General features: G+C 44.4%; 1 protein-coding gene across 1 annotated transcript in view; it reads left to right on the forward strand.

Moving 5' to 3' along the window:
* Nucleotides 1–17,832, forward strand: part of LOC109395899 (xanthine dehydrogenase/oxidase) — a 52,425-nt gene that overhangs the window by 2,472 nt on the left and 32,121 nt on the right. The window contains exons 3-7 of the mRNA XM_019667294.1: nt 9,845–9,986; nt 12,127–12,219; nt 12,816–12,967; nt 15,358–15,451; nt 16,779–16,888. Of these exons, the coding sequence (XP_019522839.1) occupies nt 9,845–9,986; nt 12,127–12,219; nt 12,816–12,967; nt 15,358–15,451; nt 16,779–16,888 (591 nt within the window). The remainder of the gene's footprint in view (nt 1–9,844; nt 9,987–12,126; nt 12,220–12,815; nt 12,968–15,357; nt 15,452–16,778; nt 16,889–17,832) is intronic.

Consider the following 17,832-nt stretch of genomic DNA (forward strand, 5'->3'; position numbering starts at 1 on the left):
GTGTGTGAGGTTTCAGAGCTGCTAAAAACCACCTGCCGGGGGACTGCGAGTGACTCAGCAGCTGAAGTTGCCCTGCCTCCCAAGCCTGCAGGAGAGGTGGGCGCAGGTAGGTAGGCTCACACTCTGCAGCCTCTTCTCCTGCGCAGTTTCTCAAACTCTCTGGGAGTAGGAGCACCTCTGTAATCTGACCCTACTCCAAAATTCAGGGGTCAGCTTAAGGCTCTGGCATGGCGGGGGCCAAGGTTTCTGAGGGAGGTTGGAGGTGGGTTGTTATCTATGAAGTTGTTTTTTGCTTTCTGTCTGAGAAAAAAGAGAAAAAAACCCCACAAAACAAAACAGAACAAAAAAAACCCCATCCCACCTCCTTTTTAAGCTGAGGCTTCTGCCTCAGACACTCCAGCTGAGCGCCTGCGGCGCTCTGGGAGGGACTGCAGGGGTGCAGGGACTGAGCCCACCCTGCCGCTGCAACGCTCTCCACTCTGCCTCCTGGGGTCCTGCGTCTCTGCAGCCATGGGTGCGGACCGAGCCTCTGCATGCACATCTCCTCTCTCTCTTCCCCCACTCGCCCGGCCTGAGGCTTCCGTCTCAGGCTGCAAAACTGTAGCACTCTTGCTTCTCTCTGGGCGGGCCTCCAGGCGCAGGGAGTGAGCCGCGGAACACTCTCCGATCTGCTCTCTGAGGCCCCGTGTCTCAGCAGCCACAGTTGGGTCTCCACGCGTCTCACCTTTCTCTTCCTCCACTCCCGAGGTCTGCCCACCTTTAAGTAATCAGCGTGGGAGTCTCTTAGCTGCTCGTGTGATGAGTAGCGGTTCATTTGATGAGTTACAGCAGTTCAAATTGTGGCAATTTCCAGGGGAGAACTCGGGGACCCCTCCTCGCAGCCGCCATTTCCCACTCGAATCTCCATATCTTTAAGTTCATTTTCTGGAAACTTTTCATTTTCTTTCTGAGCTGCCTTGTTACCTTGGTTATTCATGGCAATTAATGAATTATTTCTCTTCCTAGGCGTCTACAGGAGTGGTTCTGCAACAGGTTGGTAGGAAGAGGCCTTTCTTTTGCTTTCCACTAGGTGTTGGTAGAATGCTTTATTTTCTCTCCTACTGCAGCCTTTTAGTTCCTCTCACACTGTAGTGTTATATTTTCTCTGCACTGTTCCGGCCTCTCATGCATGCAATGCGGGAGTCCCTGAAAGGTGGGCTTCTCTGTGAGCATGTCACCTGGATCTCAGGGCACCACCTCCATTGGGGGATGTGGAGAGCTTCTGAAATCCCAAAGCTCTCCCTGCAGCAGATTCAGGGACTGTGTGTTTTAGCGACTCTGTTTACCCCTACAGGAATCCACCCCGATAGACGGGGGCACGGGCAGGGTGAGTTGTGAGAGCTGTGAGAGGTGACTTTGAGCAATGGCGGCGACCACCAGCACAGCCAGTCCTGCACTCAAGGTTCTCTCCCCTTCGCTGGAACTAGTTGGCCTGCGAGTCTATGCCTGCGGGCCCCAGTTTTTAGAACTAAAAATATTCTGTTCTTTTGATCTGACACTGCTACTGTTCCGCTTCTAGCCCTGGGCAGTGGTGGGTGGGGCTAGCTCCAGGAGGGGAAGGAGGGGGCGGTTGGGCTCCGTGCCTACATCTTCCATCCTCTACTTGGCAGTGAGGTCTTAAACCATCATTTTCACCCCTCTTCCCTCAGCCTTTGCTCCGAGGCCTCTGCCATGAGCGTTGGATTCAGCTGTGTTATGTGCTATTCTCTCAGGCAGGACTGTGGGCCATAAGCAGAGCACTCGCAGTCTGAATTCTTCCCTCTTCCATGACTGCAGTAGCTCCAGAATACAAGAAGCTTGGAGCTCTGAGTTCCAGTCTGTATCCTGCGACCACAAGGTCGGCGTCTCCACTCTTCCCCCTTCCCTCCTCCCCTGCTCACCCAATTTGCCCACCCTTAGATGATTGCAGTTGTGCATCTCTAAGTCTTGCCTGTCTGCTGTGCAGGGAGTCCTTTGTGGAATTACAGTTGTTCACTTAGTTGTAAATTCCAGGGGAGATTTCAAGAGGCTCACCCTATGCTGCCATTTTTATGATGTCATCAGACAAGGTTCCTCATCAATAGCTTGAGGACGTTCCTTCAAGGAAAGCCTGGAGAACCGGTTCCTGGATGAGGCATGCTGCCCAAGGCTGAAATTCCCCCAGGGCATTTGGGCTTGGCAGCCTTTCTTGGAGACTAGCACAGTCAGCCCATGGTACAGGTGCTAAATGTGGCATGTAATAACCCAGCCCGACTCAGCACCCACTCCCCTTCTCCTTTCCTTTCTGCTGCCTTCTGCACTTGGCATTCCACTGGCTTATGAAACTATTAATCAGCTCTCCAGACCATTTGTGGCCTCTGGCAGTGTTCATAGAACTCTGAATGAGAAGCCCCAGGCAGGGTGTACTGGCATCGCTTATATAAACACAGATACACACCTGCCATCTGGTAAGGAGGACAGAGGCTGTCCTCTCCGTTCTTGGCTTAATCTGTCCAGATTTACCTGATTCTCCAACTGATTCACCTTCATCCTGACTCCAAACTGTCTCATCTCAGTTTGATTCAAGGTTGATCATAGCGTCACAAACTCCTCTGCTTTTCACTGATACATGGTATAAGTCCAAAGGGGTGGAGATGGAGAAGAGACTTTTAAGGATGGAAAGTTCCTGGTGAGGAACTAGGAGGTGTGGATTTAATTGAAAATGATTGAAAGCTCAGATTCAGAGTCTGCAGACCTGTGTTCAAATCCCATTTCATCACTTAACTGATGCATGACCTCAGGCAAACTTCCTTGTTTCTAAAATGGGGATTATAATAATACCTACCTTGTAGTGTTGGTTGAAAGTACTTATTGTGAACCCTTCAGAATGATGCTGGGCATATGTTCAGTATTCAATAAATGGCAACTATAAATTATGATGCTGGTACATTTCTTCCATGACTCAATATTTGACCCTTACAAGTTGTTGAGGCTTCCCTGAGAACTGGAATTCTTAATTATGTCCATGAATTTATTTCATAGGCGGCTTCTCAAGGAGAGATACTCTAACCAGCCCTCCTATTTTCTCAAAAGAGAAGGGCTTCTGAGTGCACAGTTATGCTGTTTCCCAGGGGCGAGCTGGTTCCTGGTTCTGTTGTACAGCAGTGCTTCCCTCAGGCCGGCTGCTGGCCATGGAGCACAGAGCAGAGCAGAGCAGAGCAGAGTAGAGTGCTCTGAGCAGCCGAAATGAGCTGTGTGCAGAAGTGCACGCATGTTACTCATTACCCTGAGCCTCTCTTCACAGCCTATTAACATAACTCTTATTATACCCAGTTCTAACAAGCCTGGTTATCTCGTTTTCCTGCCCATGGCACATACTACAAAAGGGTGAGGAGAGTCTGATAGTGGGAGGCACACTGTTCACAGCAAGAAATGACAGTGTCCATCCAGCAGCAAGGAAGGAAATGGAGGAACCATAACAATAAGCATGAGCTCAGCAGTCTTAGCCTACTGAGAACAGTGGAAGTCTCTCCACGGGGAAAAACAGCCATCTCCAACCTCAGTAGACCTTGAGGCCAGTGACACATTGTCCATCACAATAGTTTATGTCATGAACACATNCCAGAAACTTTACCACATGCATTTATTGTTTCTAATAGCTTTGTGGTAGAGCCTTTAGGGTTTTTTTGTATATAGCATCATGTGATCTGTAAAAAGTGACAAGTGACTATTTAACTACTTCATTCCCTATTTTGATGCCCTTTTATGCCTTTCTCTTGCCTCACTGCTCTGTCCAAGACTTCCAATACTATGTTGAAAAGCAGGGGGATAGGGGACAGCCCTGTTGTGTTCCTGAACGTAGAGCATAATTAATATCACCATTAATTATGATATTAGCTGAGGGTTTGTCATATATGGCCTATATTATATTAAGTTATTTTTCTTCTATACCCATTTTATTAGTTATTTTAATCATAAATGGATGTTGTGTCTTGTCAAATGCTTTTACTGCATCTATTGATATAATCATATGATTTTTGTCCTTTATTTTATGTGGTGTATTACATTGATCGACTTGCATATGTTAAACCATCCTTGTGTCCCTGGGATGAACCCACTTGGTCGTGATGTATAATTTTTTTAATGCATTGTTGCATTCAGTTTGCTACAATTTAGTTTAGGATTTTTGCATCTGTATTCATTAGAGATATTGGTCTGTAATTTTCTTTTTTTCTGTTATTCTTATCAGGTTTTGGTATCAGGGTAATTTTGACCTCATAAAATGAGTTAGGAAGTATTGTCTCTTCGTCCATGTTTTGGAAGACTTTGAATAGGACAGGTATTATATCCTCTTTGAATGCTTGGTAGAATTCACTAGTGAAGCCTTCTGGTCCTGGACTTTTGCTTTGGGGAAGGTTTCGTATGACTGATTTAATTTCCTTACTGTTGATTGGTCAATTTAGATTTTCCAATTCTTCGTGATTCAGCCTAGGAAGGCTATACGTTTCTAAGAACAAGTCCTTGTCTTCTAGGTTATTGAATTTGGTGGCATATAGCCCTTCATATGATAGTATTCTTGGATAATCCTTTGTATTTCAGTGGCATCTGTGGTAACTTCCCCTCTTTCATTTCTGATTTTGTTTATTCATGTCTTTTCTCTTTTTATCTTAGTGAGTCTAGCCAAGAGTTTGTCAATTTTATTAATCTTTTCAAAGAACCAGTTCTTTGTTGTGTTACTTTTTTCCATTGTCTTTTTGTTCTCTATTTCATTTAGTTCTGCTCTGATTTTTATTATTTCCTTCCTTCTGTTGACTTTGGGTTTCATTTGTTCTTCTTTCTCTTGTTCTTTAAGGTGTAACATTAGTTATTTACCTGGGATTTTTCTTGTTTCTTGAGATAGGCCTGTAATGATATAAATTTCCCTCTTAAAACTGCTTTTGCTGCATCCCCAAAATTTTGATAGGATGTATTTTAATTCTCATTTGTTTTTATGTATCTTTTGATCTCTCCTCTTATTTCTTTTTTGACCTAGTCATTCTTTAAAAGTATGTTGTTTAATCTCTACATATTTGTGGTTTTTCCTGCTTTCTTTTTGCAGTTGGTATCCAATTTTAAAGCCTTGTGATCAGAGAATATGCTTGGTATGATTTCAATCTTCTTAAATTTGCTGAGGCTAGTTTTATGTTCCAATATATGGTCTATCCTTGAGAATGTTCCATGTACACTAGAAAAGAATGTATAGTCTGATATTCTAGGATGAAGTGCTCTATAAATGTCAATGATGCCCATTTCATCTAATGTGTCATTTAGGGCTGATATTTCTTTATTTATTTTCTGTTTGGGTGATCTATCCATAGCTGTCAATGATGTATTTAGGTCCCCTACTATAATTGTGTTTTGGTCAATTTCTCCCTTTAGTTCTGTTAGTAGTTGCTTTGTATATTTCGGTGCTCCCTGACTGGGGGCATAAATATTGATGACTGTTATGTCTTCTTGTTGTATAGTTCTTTTTATCATTATGAAATATCCATCTTTGTCTCTTGTTAACTTTTTTATCTTGAAGTCTGTTTCACCTGATATCAGTATGGCTATACCTGATTTTCTCTGAATACCATTTGCTTGGAGTATCAATTTCTACCCTTTCACATTGAGTCTATATTTGTGCTTGTAGCTGAGATGTGTCTCTTGGAGGCAGCACATGGTTGGGTTTAGTTTTTGGATCCAATTTGCTACTCTGTGTCTTTTTATTGGTGAGTTCAGTCCATTTACATTTAGGGTGATTATTGATATATGAGGATTTCCTATCATTCTATCTTTGGTTTTCTGGTAGGATGGTGTCTCCATTGTTTCTTTGCCTTTTTGTTGCTGTCTGCTATTTCAGTCTGGTGGTATTCCATGACTTTCCCCTCTGTTTCTTTTTTTTATGTTATATATTTCAGTGTGGGATTTTTTTTTGAGTGGTTACCATTACGTTTATGTAAAAGAAATTTTTATATTTAGAGTATTCCGTTTTCTTCAGCATGCTTCCTTTCTCCATTCCCTTGTGCCAGTTCAGACCTTTGCTCTCTCCCTTTTCATGTTATTGTTGTCACAAATTATCCCTATTTATGCTGAGTTGGTTTCTGTGCTGCAGTAGCCAGTTGTCTTTTTCTTCTTTTTTTTTCTTCTTTACCTGTATGTTATGTTTAAGTGTATAGTGTCTTATTTAGTGTAGAGGTTGCCATTTTCTGCTTCTGTCTGTCTGTTCATAATATTACTCATGGTTTTGTATTCTTTTGCTTTTTTGTTTCATTTCGAATAGCCTCCTTCAGTATTTCTTGTAGTGCGGGTCATGTGTTAGAAAATTTCCTCAGCTTCTGTATATCTGGAAAGGTTTTTATTCCTCCTTCATATCTCAAGGATATCTTTGCTGGATATATCATCCTTGGCTTGTAATTTCTCTCTTTCAATAATAGTTTGAATATTTGATACCACTCCCTTCTGGCTTGTAGAGTTTCTGTTCAAAAATCTGATGATAATCTAATGGGCTTTCCTTTGTAGGTTACCATCTTCTTTTCCCTGGCTGCTTTGAGGATCCTTTCTGTGTCGTTAACTTTTGACAGCTTCAATACAATGTGCCTTGGAGAAGGCCTGTTGGGATTGAGGTAATTAGGTGTTCTATTTGCTTCTTGGATTCGAGGATCCAGTTCTTCCCACAAGTCTGGGAAATTCTCCTCGACTATTTGTTTGCATATACTCTCTGTTCCCTTCTCCCTTTCTTCTGCTTCTGGTATACAGATTATTCTTATATTGCTCTTTCTGATGGAGTCAGAAAGGTCTTGTAGAGTTCTTTCATTTCTTTTAACTCTCAAGTCTCTCTCTTCTTCAATCTGTGCCATTTCCAGATTTCTATGTTCAATGTCACTGATTCTTTCCTCCATCTGTTCAGCTCTATTACCTAAACTGGCTATTTCATTCTTCATTTCTTTTATTGAGTTCTTAATCTCCAGAAATTCTATTTGTTTTTTTTAAAATTTCAATCTCTGGTAAAATGTTAATTTTGTTCTTTGAGTGTGCTCAGTTCATTAAACTTTCTGTCTGTGTTTTCTTGCATTTCATTGAGTTTTTTAAGAACTGCTATCTTGAATTCTCTGTCATTAAAGTCACAAATTTGCATGTCTTTTTATTATTATTATTATTATTTTCAGGTGAACAAAACAATGCAATAGTTATCCTTTTCACTCCTCACAAAGTGACAACGCTGCTTCCTCCATCCACTGTCCCTGACCCCTGATATCATACATAGGTATTACAATTCCATTCACTTCATTCCCACACTATACCCCACATCCCATGTCTATGTGTGTATTAACTTACAGTTGACATATATTATTTAACTGCAACTTCAGATGTACAGTGCGGTGGTCAGGCCTCTACACCGTCCATGAAATGGTCTCCCCAACAAGACATGAGTCCATCTGGTCCCCTAAAAAATATTTACAACATTATTGGTTATATTCCCCAAACTGTCTTTTCTATCCTCGAGGCAATCTTGTAGTTACCAATTTCTGTTGTCTTGTCCCTTCCCCTTCTCCCTCATCCCAACCCCCATCCCGGCTAGCAATCATCAGTTTTTCCTCTGTGTCTCTGAGACTATTTCTGTTTATATTACTCATTTATTCAGTTCTTTAGATTCCACATATAAGTGAGATCGTATGGTATTTGTCTTTCTCTGGCTGACTTATTTCACTTAGCATAATGTTCTCTAGGTCCATCCATATTGTTGCAAATGGTATGATTTCATTCTTTATAGCTGAGTAATACTCCATTGTGTAAATGTACCACAGTTTCTTAATCCAGTCATCTACCGATGGGCATTTTGGTTGTTTCCAAGTCTTGGCTATTGTAAATAGTGCTGCAATGGNCCCTTCATCTTGCCTCTGTACAGGTACCAGGAGAACGATTCAGATGGATCACACCTTTTTCCCTGGCTATAGAAAGACCCTGCTACGTCCAGAGGAGATACTGCTTTCCATCGAGATCCCTTACAGCAGGGAGGTAAGATGCAATGCTCGAGTCACGCCTACCCCTGCCAGGCTCCAGACATGGAAACCAGAGTTGGCTTCAGGACCATCCTTAGCATCTCTCAACTTGAACATTGATGGTCTTGTCTCTGAAATTTGCCTTTGACCAACCATATTCTTCTCTGGACAATGAGGAGTTTCAGGGTAGGGGACACAGGGCATGGATAATGAAGCTAGACAGCTAGATGTGTGACACTGAGTGAGTCATTTCACCTTTCAGAGCCCAAATTTCTTCATCTATAAAATGGGCACGATGCTACTTACTGGGCAGGTTATTGTGAGGACTGAAAAAAAATTCATAAGGTTCCTGGCAGATGCCTGGGTGCCAGTGGAGATCACCAGCAACACAGTTTCAAGAACACGTCCAGTTGTGGCGTATTCCTGCCCAGGTCAGAGAAGAATTGGTTTCATATGATGAAGTGTGTGGTTTGCACGCTAAGTGGACCAGCTGCCTGTAAGTCAGATTCCCACACGCTGACCTTAAGCTGGACAAGGCATGTATGCACTGACCTTGCCCTGGGCGGGCATGGATGAAGATTTTTGCTTCTTGAGCAGGTTTTCTGGCTTGTTCGGGCAGATCTTGGTGCCTCTGGTTGCTTTGCTGTTGTTCGTTGGGGCCTGTGGTGGGTTCACCTGGTGTGGTTCTCTCCTCCCTCAGCAGTTACACATTTCATGATGGGCCTTTTAGAAAAGTGATCTGTGAGAGGCAGGAAACCAGATATAAAGGATCCTATTAAGGGTTTGCCAGAGCTAATGCTTGAGTAAGTGTTTCAGGGCATGTTTTGCCCTTGCTAATTTTGACCTCTTGAATGAGAATGCTAATTAAATTAGAGCAATTACATCCCTGAGGTGGTTTCTTAATGATTTTCTAGCTTTTCTTTATAGATCATTTTGAGCAGTGATTCCCAGAGTTTTGTACTTAACAGATAGTTAAAAAAAAACAAAAACGACTATTCAATTATGAGATTGGGAAAGGAGGAAGAAACAGGCACAGTACTGCCCAGTGTTTATTTTGCCAGGCAGGGACATTAACAAAAAACATTTCATAAAAGAAAGGAGATTCAATATCAAGAACTAGGAAGGATTTTTCAAGAAACAAGTTGATGACCTGACACTGACATTTCATGGCACCCCAGTGAAAAGGTCACTGTGGACAAGTTCAAATTCTGGGCTCATTGCCCCAGGGCCATGTTTGACACCAGTAATCTGAACTAGCTTTATCATCAGGAGGGGTCTTGATGGCTTCATCAGACAAATGCCTGTGGCCATTTTGATCCTCAGCAGCAGGTCCCATTCTGCTGTTGTTTCCTTAAACCTCCTACCTTTAGTGTGAATCAGAATTTGTGGTGCCAGGGTGAGTTCAAAGCTGAAGCAGAACCTAACACAGAAAGGGCTTGACGTCAGATGGTTCTTTCCTGGAAAGTAAATCATGCTCTCTTCCTATCCCCAAAGACAGGCTAGTCTGGCTGGGACGCAGGAGGAAATGTATGGTCAAAGCATAAAGGCAGCTATTGTCTGATAGTGCGATTCGTTCTGTCAGGAAGCAAGATTTCTAACCGTAGCCAATAGACTGGTGGGAGAGACAAGTTAGAGCATCTGCTAGGTCACAAGCTGAAGATGTGTGTCAAGCACCCTTTGGCATCTTGGTTTTTCTACTTAAGAGGCAGCCAGGCCAACAGAGGTTTGGGCANGAAGAGCTGGTCCCACTGTGGACTTAAAGCAAGGGCAATGGGAATGGCATTGGGAGGACAGAGGCAGCACATTAAAAAAACTGCATTTTCCAGAGGCTGAAAGATGCTCCTCAGAAGCAGCTGCGTTTTGAAGGGGAACGTGTGACCTGGATCCAGGCCCCAACCCTGAAGGAGCTGCTGAACCTCAAAGCACAGCACCCCGAGGCCAAGCTGGTGGTGGGGAACACAGAGATTGGTAAGGGCCAGGGTAGCCCTGGGGCCTGCCTGGAGGCCCCACTAAAGAGCCCCAGACACTTGAATTCCTGCAAAACCCCCAGCTTTGGAGTCACAGAGATCTTGTTCATTCCCTTGCTGGCTGCGTGTCTTCAGAAAAATTACTTCTCCTCCCTACCCTCACGATCCCATTTCATATATGAGTTAATTTCTCCTCCTCCTCCAAGGGTTGCTCAGAGTGTTAACTGAGATCCTTGCTGACTTTCCCTGTAAACATTTACAGAGTGCCAGCTCTGTGTCAGGTACTCTGGAGGGGCTGGGGTGCCAAGATCAATTAGACAAGATTCCTCCCCTCACGGAATGGCCCAGTCTAAGTGAGGAGGCAGCAATGTAAGTAGAATCCATGGCATGCCTGATGGACGTGAGGGGTTCAGTAAATGCCACTCTCTTCTCCAGCCTTCTCTGGGGGTGTTGTGGTAAGGCAAAGGAGAAGAGATGTCCAAGTGTGACTTTTTGTGTTGCCTATGACCATGGCCACCTGCCCTGTTGTTGCCACCACCTGGGACATGCATATTGTTATGCAAACAGGTCAGAGAGACTGGAGTTGTGTAGCTGTTGGTCCTGTTGCTCAAAAGACAGGAGGTGGCAGAGGTGCTCAGGTCCCTGCTAATTTCAATCCATTTCTCAACCTGGCTTGGCCAGTTTCCACTTTGCTGGGTCCCAAGCCCAGTGAGAACTGAAGGAGAAGATTTTGATACAGCCGAGGCCCACCATAGAGGACCTCTGCTTTGTGGGGGACTTGACATTCTTTTAAGCAGCCAAGTCTAGCCTATGGGAGCTTCCTGGCCCTGGTCATGGAAGGAGCCTCTTAGGCCTGGGTTCTGGTTGAATGCAGCCACAGACAGGAGAGCCTGGCTCAGTTCCGTGCTGGTGGAGTACATATCCGGCCATGCCCTTGTGAGCACAGAGTCCCCAGCCACAGTTTTGTGACACACTGGGATGGCAGGGTGGCCTGCCTCAAATGATGTGATCCTGATGGCCCATGTAGCCATGGTTCAAAGGTCCAGGGTAGGTAGCATGAGTTAAATTACAGAATGATCAGCTAAAGAAGTATTTGCGATCCTTTGACGTATGACATATTCTTTGCCATGAGTCATACAATACCCTGGATTCAGTTAGATTGTAAGAGAAAGGAATTCACAAAGGTTTTATAAGCTCCAAGTTAGAAATAATTTCTTACTACTACTCCATCTGCTCCACCTCGTCCTCCCTTATACACCCAGCCAACAGTGTTACCACCCACAGCTGGGGCAGGGTGTTATGGGAAGCTGCCTCTGGAGGGGACCTTATTAAGACAGAAACTCACTACCTCCATCTGTGTTCTTTGTGCTGGGAGCTGATATTCGGACAAGCCCGACTGGCCAAAGCCTGGGCCATGCTTCAGAAATCCTAAACAGCATGTGCGATGATGTGGGACTATGCGCAGCCATTTCTCTTTTAACCTTTTCCATCTATCGCCCTGTGGGCAGGGCTGGGAGAGGTGCTGTGTAGCTGGGTCTGAGGATCAGAGGCAAGTCTGGTCACAGAGCTTTCTACCTTGATTAGCAGATTGGAAGTTTCCTCTTAGTCAATTTTCCTTTTTTTTTGTCTGAATGTTATACTTTCATGTTATTATTTCTATTCCACCCTGACTTGAATAATAGCTTAAGTCCTGAAATGTGCCATTCTTATCTATGTAATTTGAGTAAGAACCTTAACCTCCCTGTCTCAGTTGCTTAATCTATAAACAGAACAAACCCACAGTATGTCATAGGGCTGTTGTGAGAATTAAATGAGTTAAAATATATTATATAAAGTGCTTAGGAGGGTTACTAACATATTTCAATGTCCTGTGTTTTCTAATATTATTGCACACACACACACACACACACACACACACACACACACATACACACATACACAGAGCAGCCTTGGGCTGATCGTGTGGTCGCTACAGTTAATCCTGCATTTTGTCCACTGCTTTTCCTTGTCCCAAAACACCCAGAGCATGTTGTGATTGTGAGTACGTCACACACCCTGTGCATGGTGGTGGGAAGAAATGCTGAGGCTGCCCTGGTGACAGGACAGCAGCCTCTAGTTTCAGGCTTCCTGTTTCTCTCGAGGCATCGAGATGAAGTTTAAGAACAAGCTGTTTCCTGTGATCATCTGCCCAGCCTGGATTCCAGAGCTGAATTCAGTGGAGCATGGACCGGAGGGTAAGGGGGGGTTCACCTGAACCCACAAAGGGGCTGGGATGCTGAGGACGGACGGGTCATGGGGAGAAGCGGGTGGCGGGTGGCAGGTCAGCCTCTTTGGCTCTCACTGCCGCATGCTTGCCCTGGAGGTGCCCTGCACAGAGGAAGGGGCATCCTTCATTGTCTTCCTCCATTGAACATGCATGGCAGGTGCCAGTGGGTGAGGGCTGTGAGATGTTCTAAGGTTGTTGTTCTCAATCCCATGTACATATTAGAGTTGCTTATGTGGGTAGGGGACAGGTGGGGAGTGCTTGGTTGCTTTTTATTTTGTAAAAAGCCAGGACTTCATTTTCAGAGATCTGATTTTGAGTTGAAATCCACTGGTTTAAAGGAAAAAGCACTCTGGTTGTAGGACAAGAGGCCCAGGGTTGTGTCCTGACTCTTTCATTAGCTGTGTGGTGTTGGACAAGTCACTTAACCTTTCTGGGACTTACTTTCCTCATCCATGTCAGTCCTGGTGCAGCCTCACTAGGTGCTGTAAAGCTTCAGAGGAGCTGTACATGAAAGTGTTTTCTGAGCTGTGAAGGAGTTGCTGTTATTCTGATGCGTGTTCCCAGGTATCACCTTTGGAGCTGCTTGCACCCTGAGCTCTATGGAAAAGACCCTGCAAGATGCTGTTGCCAACCTTCCTGAGCAGAAAACAGAGGTGTTCAAAGGCATCCTGGAGCAGCTGCGCTGGTTTGGTGGGATGCAAGTCAAGTCTTTGGGGGTGAGTCCCTGTTCAGGGACTCGCGATGTCCTGGGGAGAGAACCTGTCATCACAAGTCAGGGGGGTAATCTGGCCTCCACTACAGACCCTGTGAGCTTCAGACATTAGTGCTTAGGACTGCCTGGGGTGTTCATTAAAATGCAGATTTCTGGGCCCCATCCTCAGAGATTCTGGTTCAGTAGGGCTGGGGTGGAGCGCCGCAGGTGCTTGTGATGGAGGTGGTCTGCAGGCCAGTCCAAAAACTACTCACTCTGTGATAGTCTTTCTCCTCCTGCACCCCCTTCCTGAACTTGGCCGAGGCTCTCAGCAAATGGATGGGACATAAGTTAGGGAAAAGCCAAAATAGGGAGGGGGACTGCCCTTCAGAGTGGGAAAGAACCTGAGGTAGCTTCCCTGAGTGGAGGGAGGGGTCCACCTGTTGACTGTCACAATCAGTCTTCAGACTAGTCCTCAAATTCCCAGCTTCAGGTGGCATCCACACACCTGATGCCATTTGAGGCTTACAAGAGTTGATAGCATTGGGAGGAAAGCTATCCCTTCCATTTTATTTTTAAAAATTAAAACAAACCTGAAATAGAGCAAAAGAGCCTACTCCCATTCTCCACCCTCTACCCCAATCACCTGCCACTTCTCATTGTAGATGAGGAGATCTCAACTTAGAAATCTCTGCGGAGTTCCAAGCTTGTCTGGAATCTATTAGGTTGGTGCAAATGTAATTGAGGGTTTTTTTTTATTGCTTGTTGTTTATTTTATATGTATGTTAGACTGTGGAAATGATGTTAGACAAAAAGCAAATTTGAGCAATTTTCTTATTTGAGTTCAAAATGGGTCATAAAGCAGTGGAGACAACTCGCAACATCAACAAAGCATTTAGTCCAGGAACTGCTAATGAATGTACAGTGCTGTGGTGGTTCAAGAAGTCTTGCAAAACAGATGAGAGCCTTGAAGATGAGAAGTATAGTGGCCGGCCATTGGCAGTTGACAATGATCAATTAAGAGCAATTATCGAAGCGAATCCTTTTACAATACTACACGAGAAATTGCTGAAGAACTCAATATCGACCATTCTATGGTTTTTTGGCATTTGAAGCAAATTGGAAAGGTGAAAAAGCTTGATAAGGGGGTGCCTCATGAGCTGACGGCAAATAACAAAAACCGTCATTTTGATGTGTTGTCTTCTCTTATTCTACACAACAACAATGAACCATTTCACAATCGGATTGTGACATGCGACGAAAAGTGGATTTTTATGACAACTGGTGATGATCAGCTCAGTGGTTGGACCTAGAAGAAGCTCCTAAGTACTTCCCAAACCCAAACTTGCACCACAAAAAGGTCGTGGTCGCTGTTTGGTGATCTGCTGCCGGTCTGATCCACTATAGCTTTCTGAATCCCAGTGAAACCATTACATCTGAGAAGTATGCTCAGCAAATCGATGAGCTGCACCGAAAACTGCAACACCTGCAGCCGGCAGTGGTCAACAGAAAGGGCCCAATTCTTCTCCATGACAACGCCCGAACGCACGTCACACAAATTATGCTTCAAAAGTTGAATGAATTGGGCTACAAAGTTTTGCCTCATCCACCATATTGATCTGACCGCTCGCCAACTGACTACCACTTCTTTAAGCATCTCGACAACTTTTTGCAGGGAAAACACTTCCACAACCAGCAGGATGCAGAAAATGCATTCCAAGAGTTTGTCAAATCCTGAAGCACAGATTTTATGCTACAGGAATAAACAAAATTATTTCTCATTGGCAAAACATGTTGATTGTAATTTTTCCTAGTTTGATTAATAAAGATGTGTGTGAGCCACGTTATAATGATTTAAAATTCACGGTCCAAAACCGCAATTACTTTTGCACCAACCGAATACTTCCATGTAGAATTTGTTCTCATTGTGCAACTGGTTTTGTTTCTCTTTTCTAATAATTAGAACCATGTATCTCTTTCTCCTTACATTCTTTGCTAAACTGCCAGGAAGCTCAGATCCAATTAGAGCAAATTGTCCATCCTTAAAGCTTTCTCCCCTTTTTCCTTGACTTTTATCTTCTAGTTCTGTTTTACTAACTCTATATGGCCTCTGGAATAAACCACTTTAACCCTTTCAGAATAAGTTTGGGTGAAATTAAACAAACAAATCTGAAGGGGCAGACCCAGTTTACTGACCAGTGAATTTCAGAGCTGGAACCCATTTCCAAACATTCAGGTCTCAAGTTTTGCACATTGTTCTGAGTTTCTCACTGTGCCAGTCTTGTGTCTACAAGGGCTACAGGTCCTCAGGTCTCTCTCACGCAGGTGTCATCCTGCTGTCCTGTGTCCAGGAGCCAGCTGGGTGAGCAAGGCTTTCCTGGGTGGGCTCTCACACACACTGTCTGCTTGTCCTAGTCCATTGGAGGGAACATCATCACCGCCAGCCCCATCTCCGACCTCAACCCGGTGTTCATGGCCAGCGGGGCCAAGCTGACTGTCGTGTCCAGAGGTGAGCTATCTCATGCAGAGGTCAGGAAAGAAGGCCTGGGGGAGAAAAGTCTCACGACATAGGTCACTTTCCGGAGAAACAGAGGGCAAAGTTCAATGACCCAGCTGTCCTAAGGTTTGAATTCCTGGAATCTATAAGGAAGATGCACCCAGGTTGGGGGCCAGGAGAGCTGAGTCATTTCTTTACTAAGAATTCACAACAGGCCTGAAGAATTCACCAGATGCCTTACCTAGTCGGGTGCTGGAGTCAGAATATACCAGCTCACCACAGCTGATGGGTGGATTTTCAGGGAGCCTATGAGCATTTGTTAGACAGGGCCATTAGTAAAGATTAAATTATATAAACTTACAGTGAGATAAGTTACATTAAAAACAAAATAATAAACACTCAAAATTCTCCACTTCCTAATTACTTCACTTCATTTTACAGTTGTCTAAGCTCTTGAGATTCCTTCTATCTATTGTATCTGTAGAGGAGAAATGCTATATAATAGATGCTTGGTGCATCTTTTCTTGTCAGAGGGTCCTCAACACCTCCCCATGTTTGATGACTTGCTAGAAGAATTCACAGAACTCAGCAGATGTTTGTACTCATGGCTACGACTTATGGTGGAATGTACAAAACAAAATCAGTGAAGGGAAAAGGCACATGGGGCAAAGTCCAGAGAGAGACACATGTTTCCAGAGTCTTCTCCCAGTGGAGTCACACAGGATGCACTTAATTCTCCTAGTAACAGTGAACTTGACAACACATAAGAAGTTTCATTCTATCAGGGGAGCTCCTCAGAGACTCAGCACTTAGAGCTTTTATTGGAGGCTGGTCACATAGCTCTGCTTGGCATGTACCAATGCCCAGAAGGAAAGCAGGTGTTCTACATAAACCATGTTGTTTGTACAAAGAGTTTAGGCCCAGCGAGCCCTTTTTATCAGGGAATGGTATGAACCCTTCTGAGAGCCAGTTCCCAGAGGACAGCCAATGGCCAGCCTCACAAACAGGGCTTTCAGAGGAGAGCAGACCTGCTGTGTCCACTTTGTGACACTCTTTCCAACTTCACATTTAGTGATGTCAGTCTGGTAGCTTGAGTTGGCTATGGTGGGAGCATTTATATCACAGAAACTAGCAAATCAGGGTTTTTCCCCCCTCAAGGAACTGATTGTTAAACACTCACCACACACCATTGTTTAAGGATTTCAGATGGGGACCTTGGCCCCAGCTGTACCATCCATTCCCTCTGACTGTGGGCATGAGAGACCAGGATGGAGAAGCCCGCTGGTGGGTCATCCTGTGCTCTCTCACATTGATCCCCCTTCATCTTGCCTCTGTACAGGTACCAGGAGAACGATTCAGATGGATCACACCTTTTTCCCTGGCTACAGAAAGACCCTGCTACGTCCAGAGGAGATACTGCTTTCCATCGAGATCCCTTACAGCAGGGAGGTAAGATGCAATGCTCGAGTCACGCCTACCCCTGCCAGGCTCCAGACATGGAAACCAGAGTTGGCTTCAGGACCATCCTTAGCATCTCTCAACTTGAACATTGATGGTCTTGTCTCTGAAATTTGCCTTTGACCAACCATATTCTTCTCTGGACAATGAGGAGTTTCAGGGTAGGGGACACAGGGCATGGATAATGAAGCTAGACAGCTAGATGTGTGACACTGAGTGAGTCATTTCACCTTTCAGAGCCCAAATTTCTTCATCTATAAAATGGGCACGATGCTACTTACTGGGCAGGTTATTGTGAGGACTGAAAAAAAATTCATAAGGTTCCTGGCAGATGCCTGGGTGCCAGTGGAGATCACCAGCAACACAGTTTCAAGAACACGTCCAGTTGTGGCGTATTCCTGCCCAGGTCAGAGAAGAATTGGTTTCATATGATGAAGTGTGTGGTTTGCACGCTAAGTGGACCAGCTGCCTGTAAGTCAGATTCCCACACGCTGACCTTAAGCTGGACAAGGCATGTATGCACTGACCTTGCCCTGGGCGGGCATGGATGAAGATTTTTGCTTCTTGAGCAGGTTTTCTGGCTTGTTTGGGTAGATCTTGGTGCCTCTGGTTGCTTTGCTGTTGTTCGTTGGGGCCTGTGGTGGGTTCACCTGGTGTGGTTCTCTCCTCCCTCAGCAGTTACACATTTCATGATGGGCCTTTTAGAAAAGTGATCTGTGAGAGGCAGGAAACCAGATATAAAGGATCCTATTAAGGGTTTGCCAGAGCTAATGCTTGAGTAAGTGTTTCAGGGCATGTTTTGCCCTTGCTAATTTTGACCTCTTGAATGAGAATGCTAATTAAATTAGAGCAATTACATCCCTGAGGTGGTTTCTTAATGATTTTCTAGCTTTTCTTTATAGATCATTTTGAGCAGTGATTCCCAGAGTTTTGTA

Source organism: Hipposideros armiger, unplaced genomic scaffold (assembly GCF_001890085.2).
Source record: "Hipposideros armiger isolate ML-2016 unplaced genomic scaffold, ASM189008v1 scaffold_493, whole genome shotgun sequence".
Taxonomy (NCBI): domain Eukaryota; kingdom Metazoa; phylum Chordata; class Mammalia; order Chiroptera; family Hipposideridae; genus Hipposideros; species Hipposideros armiger.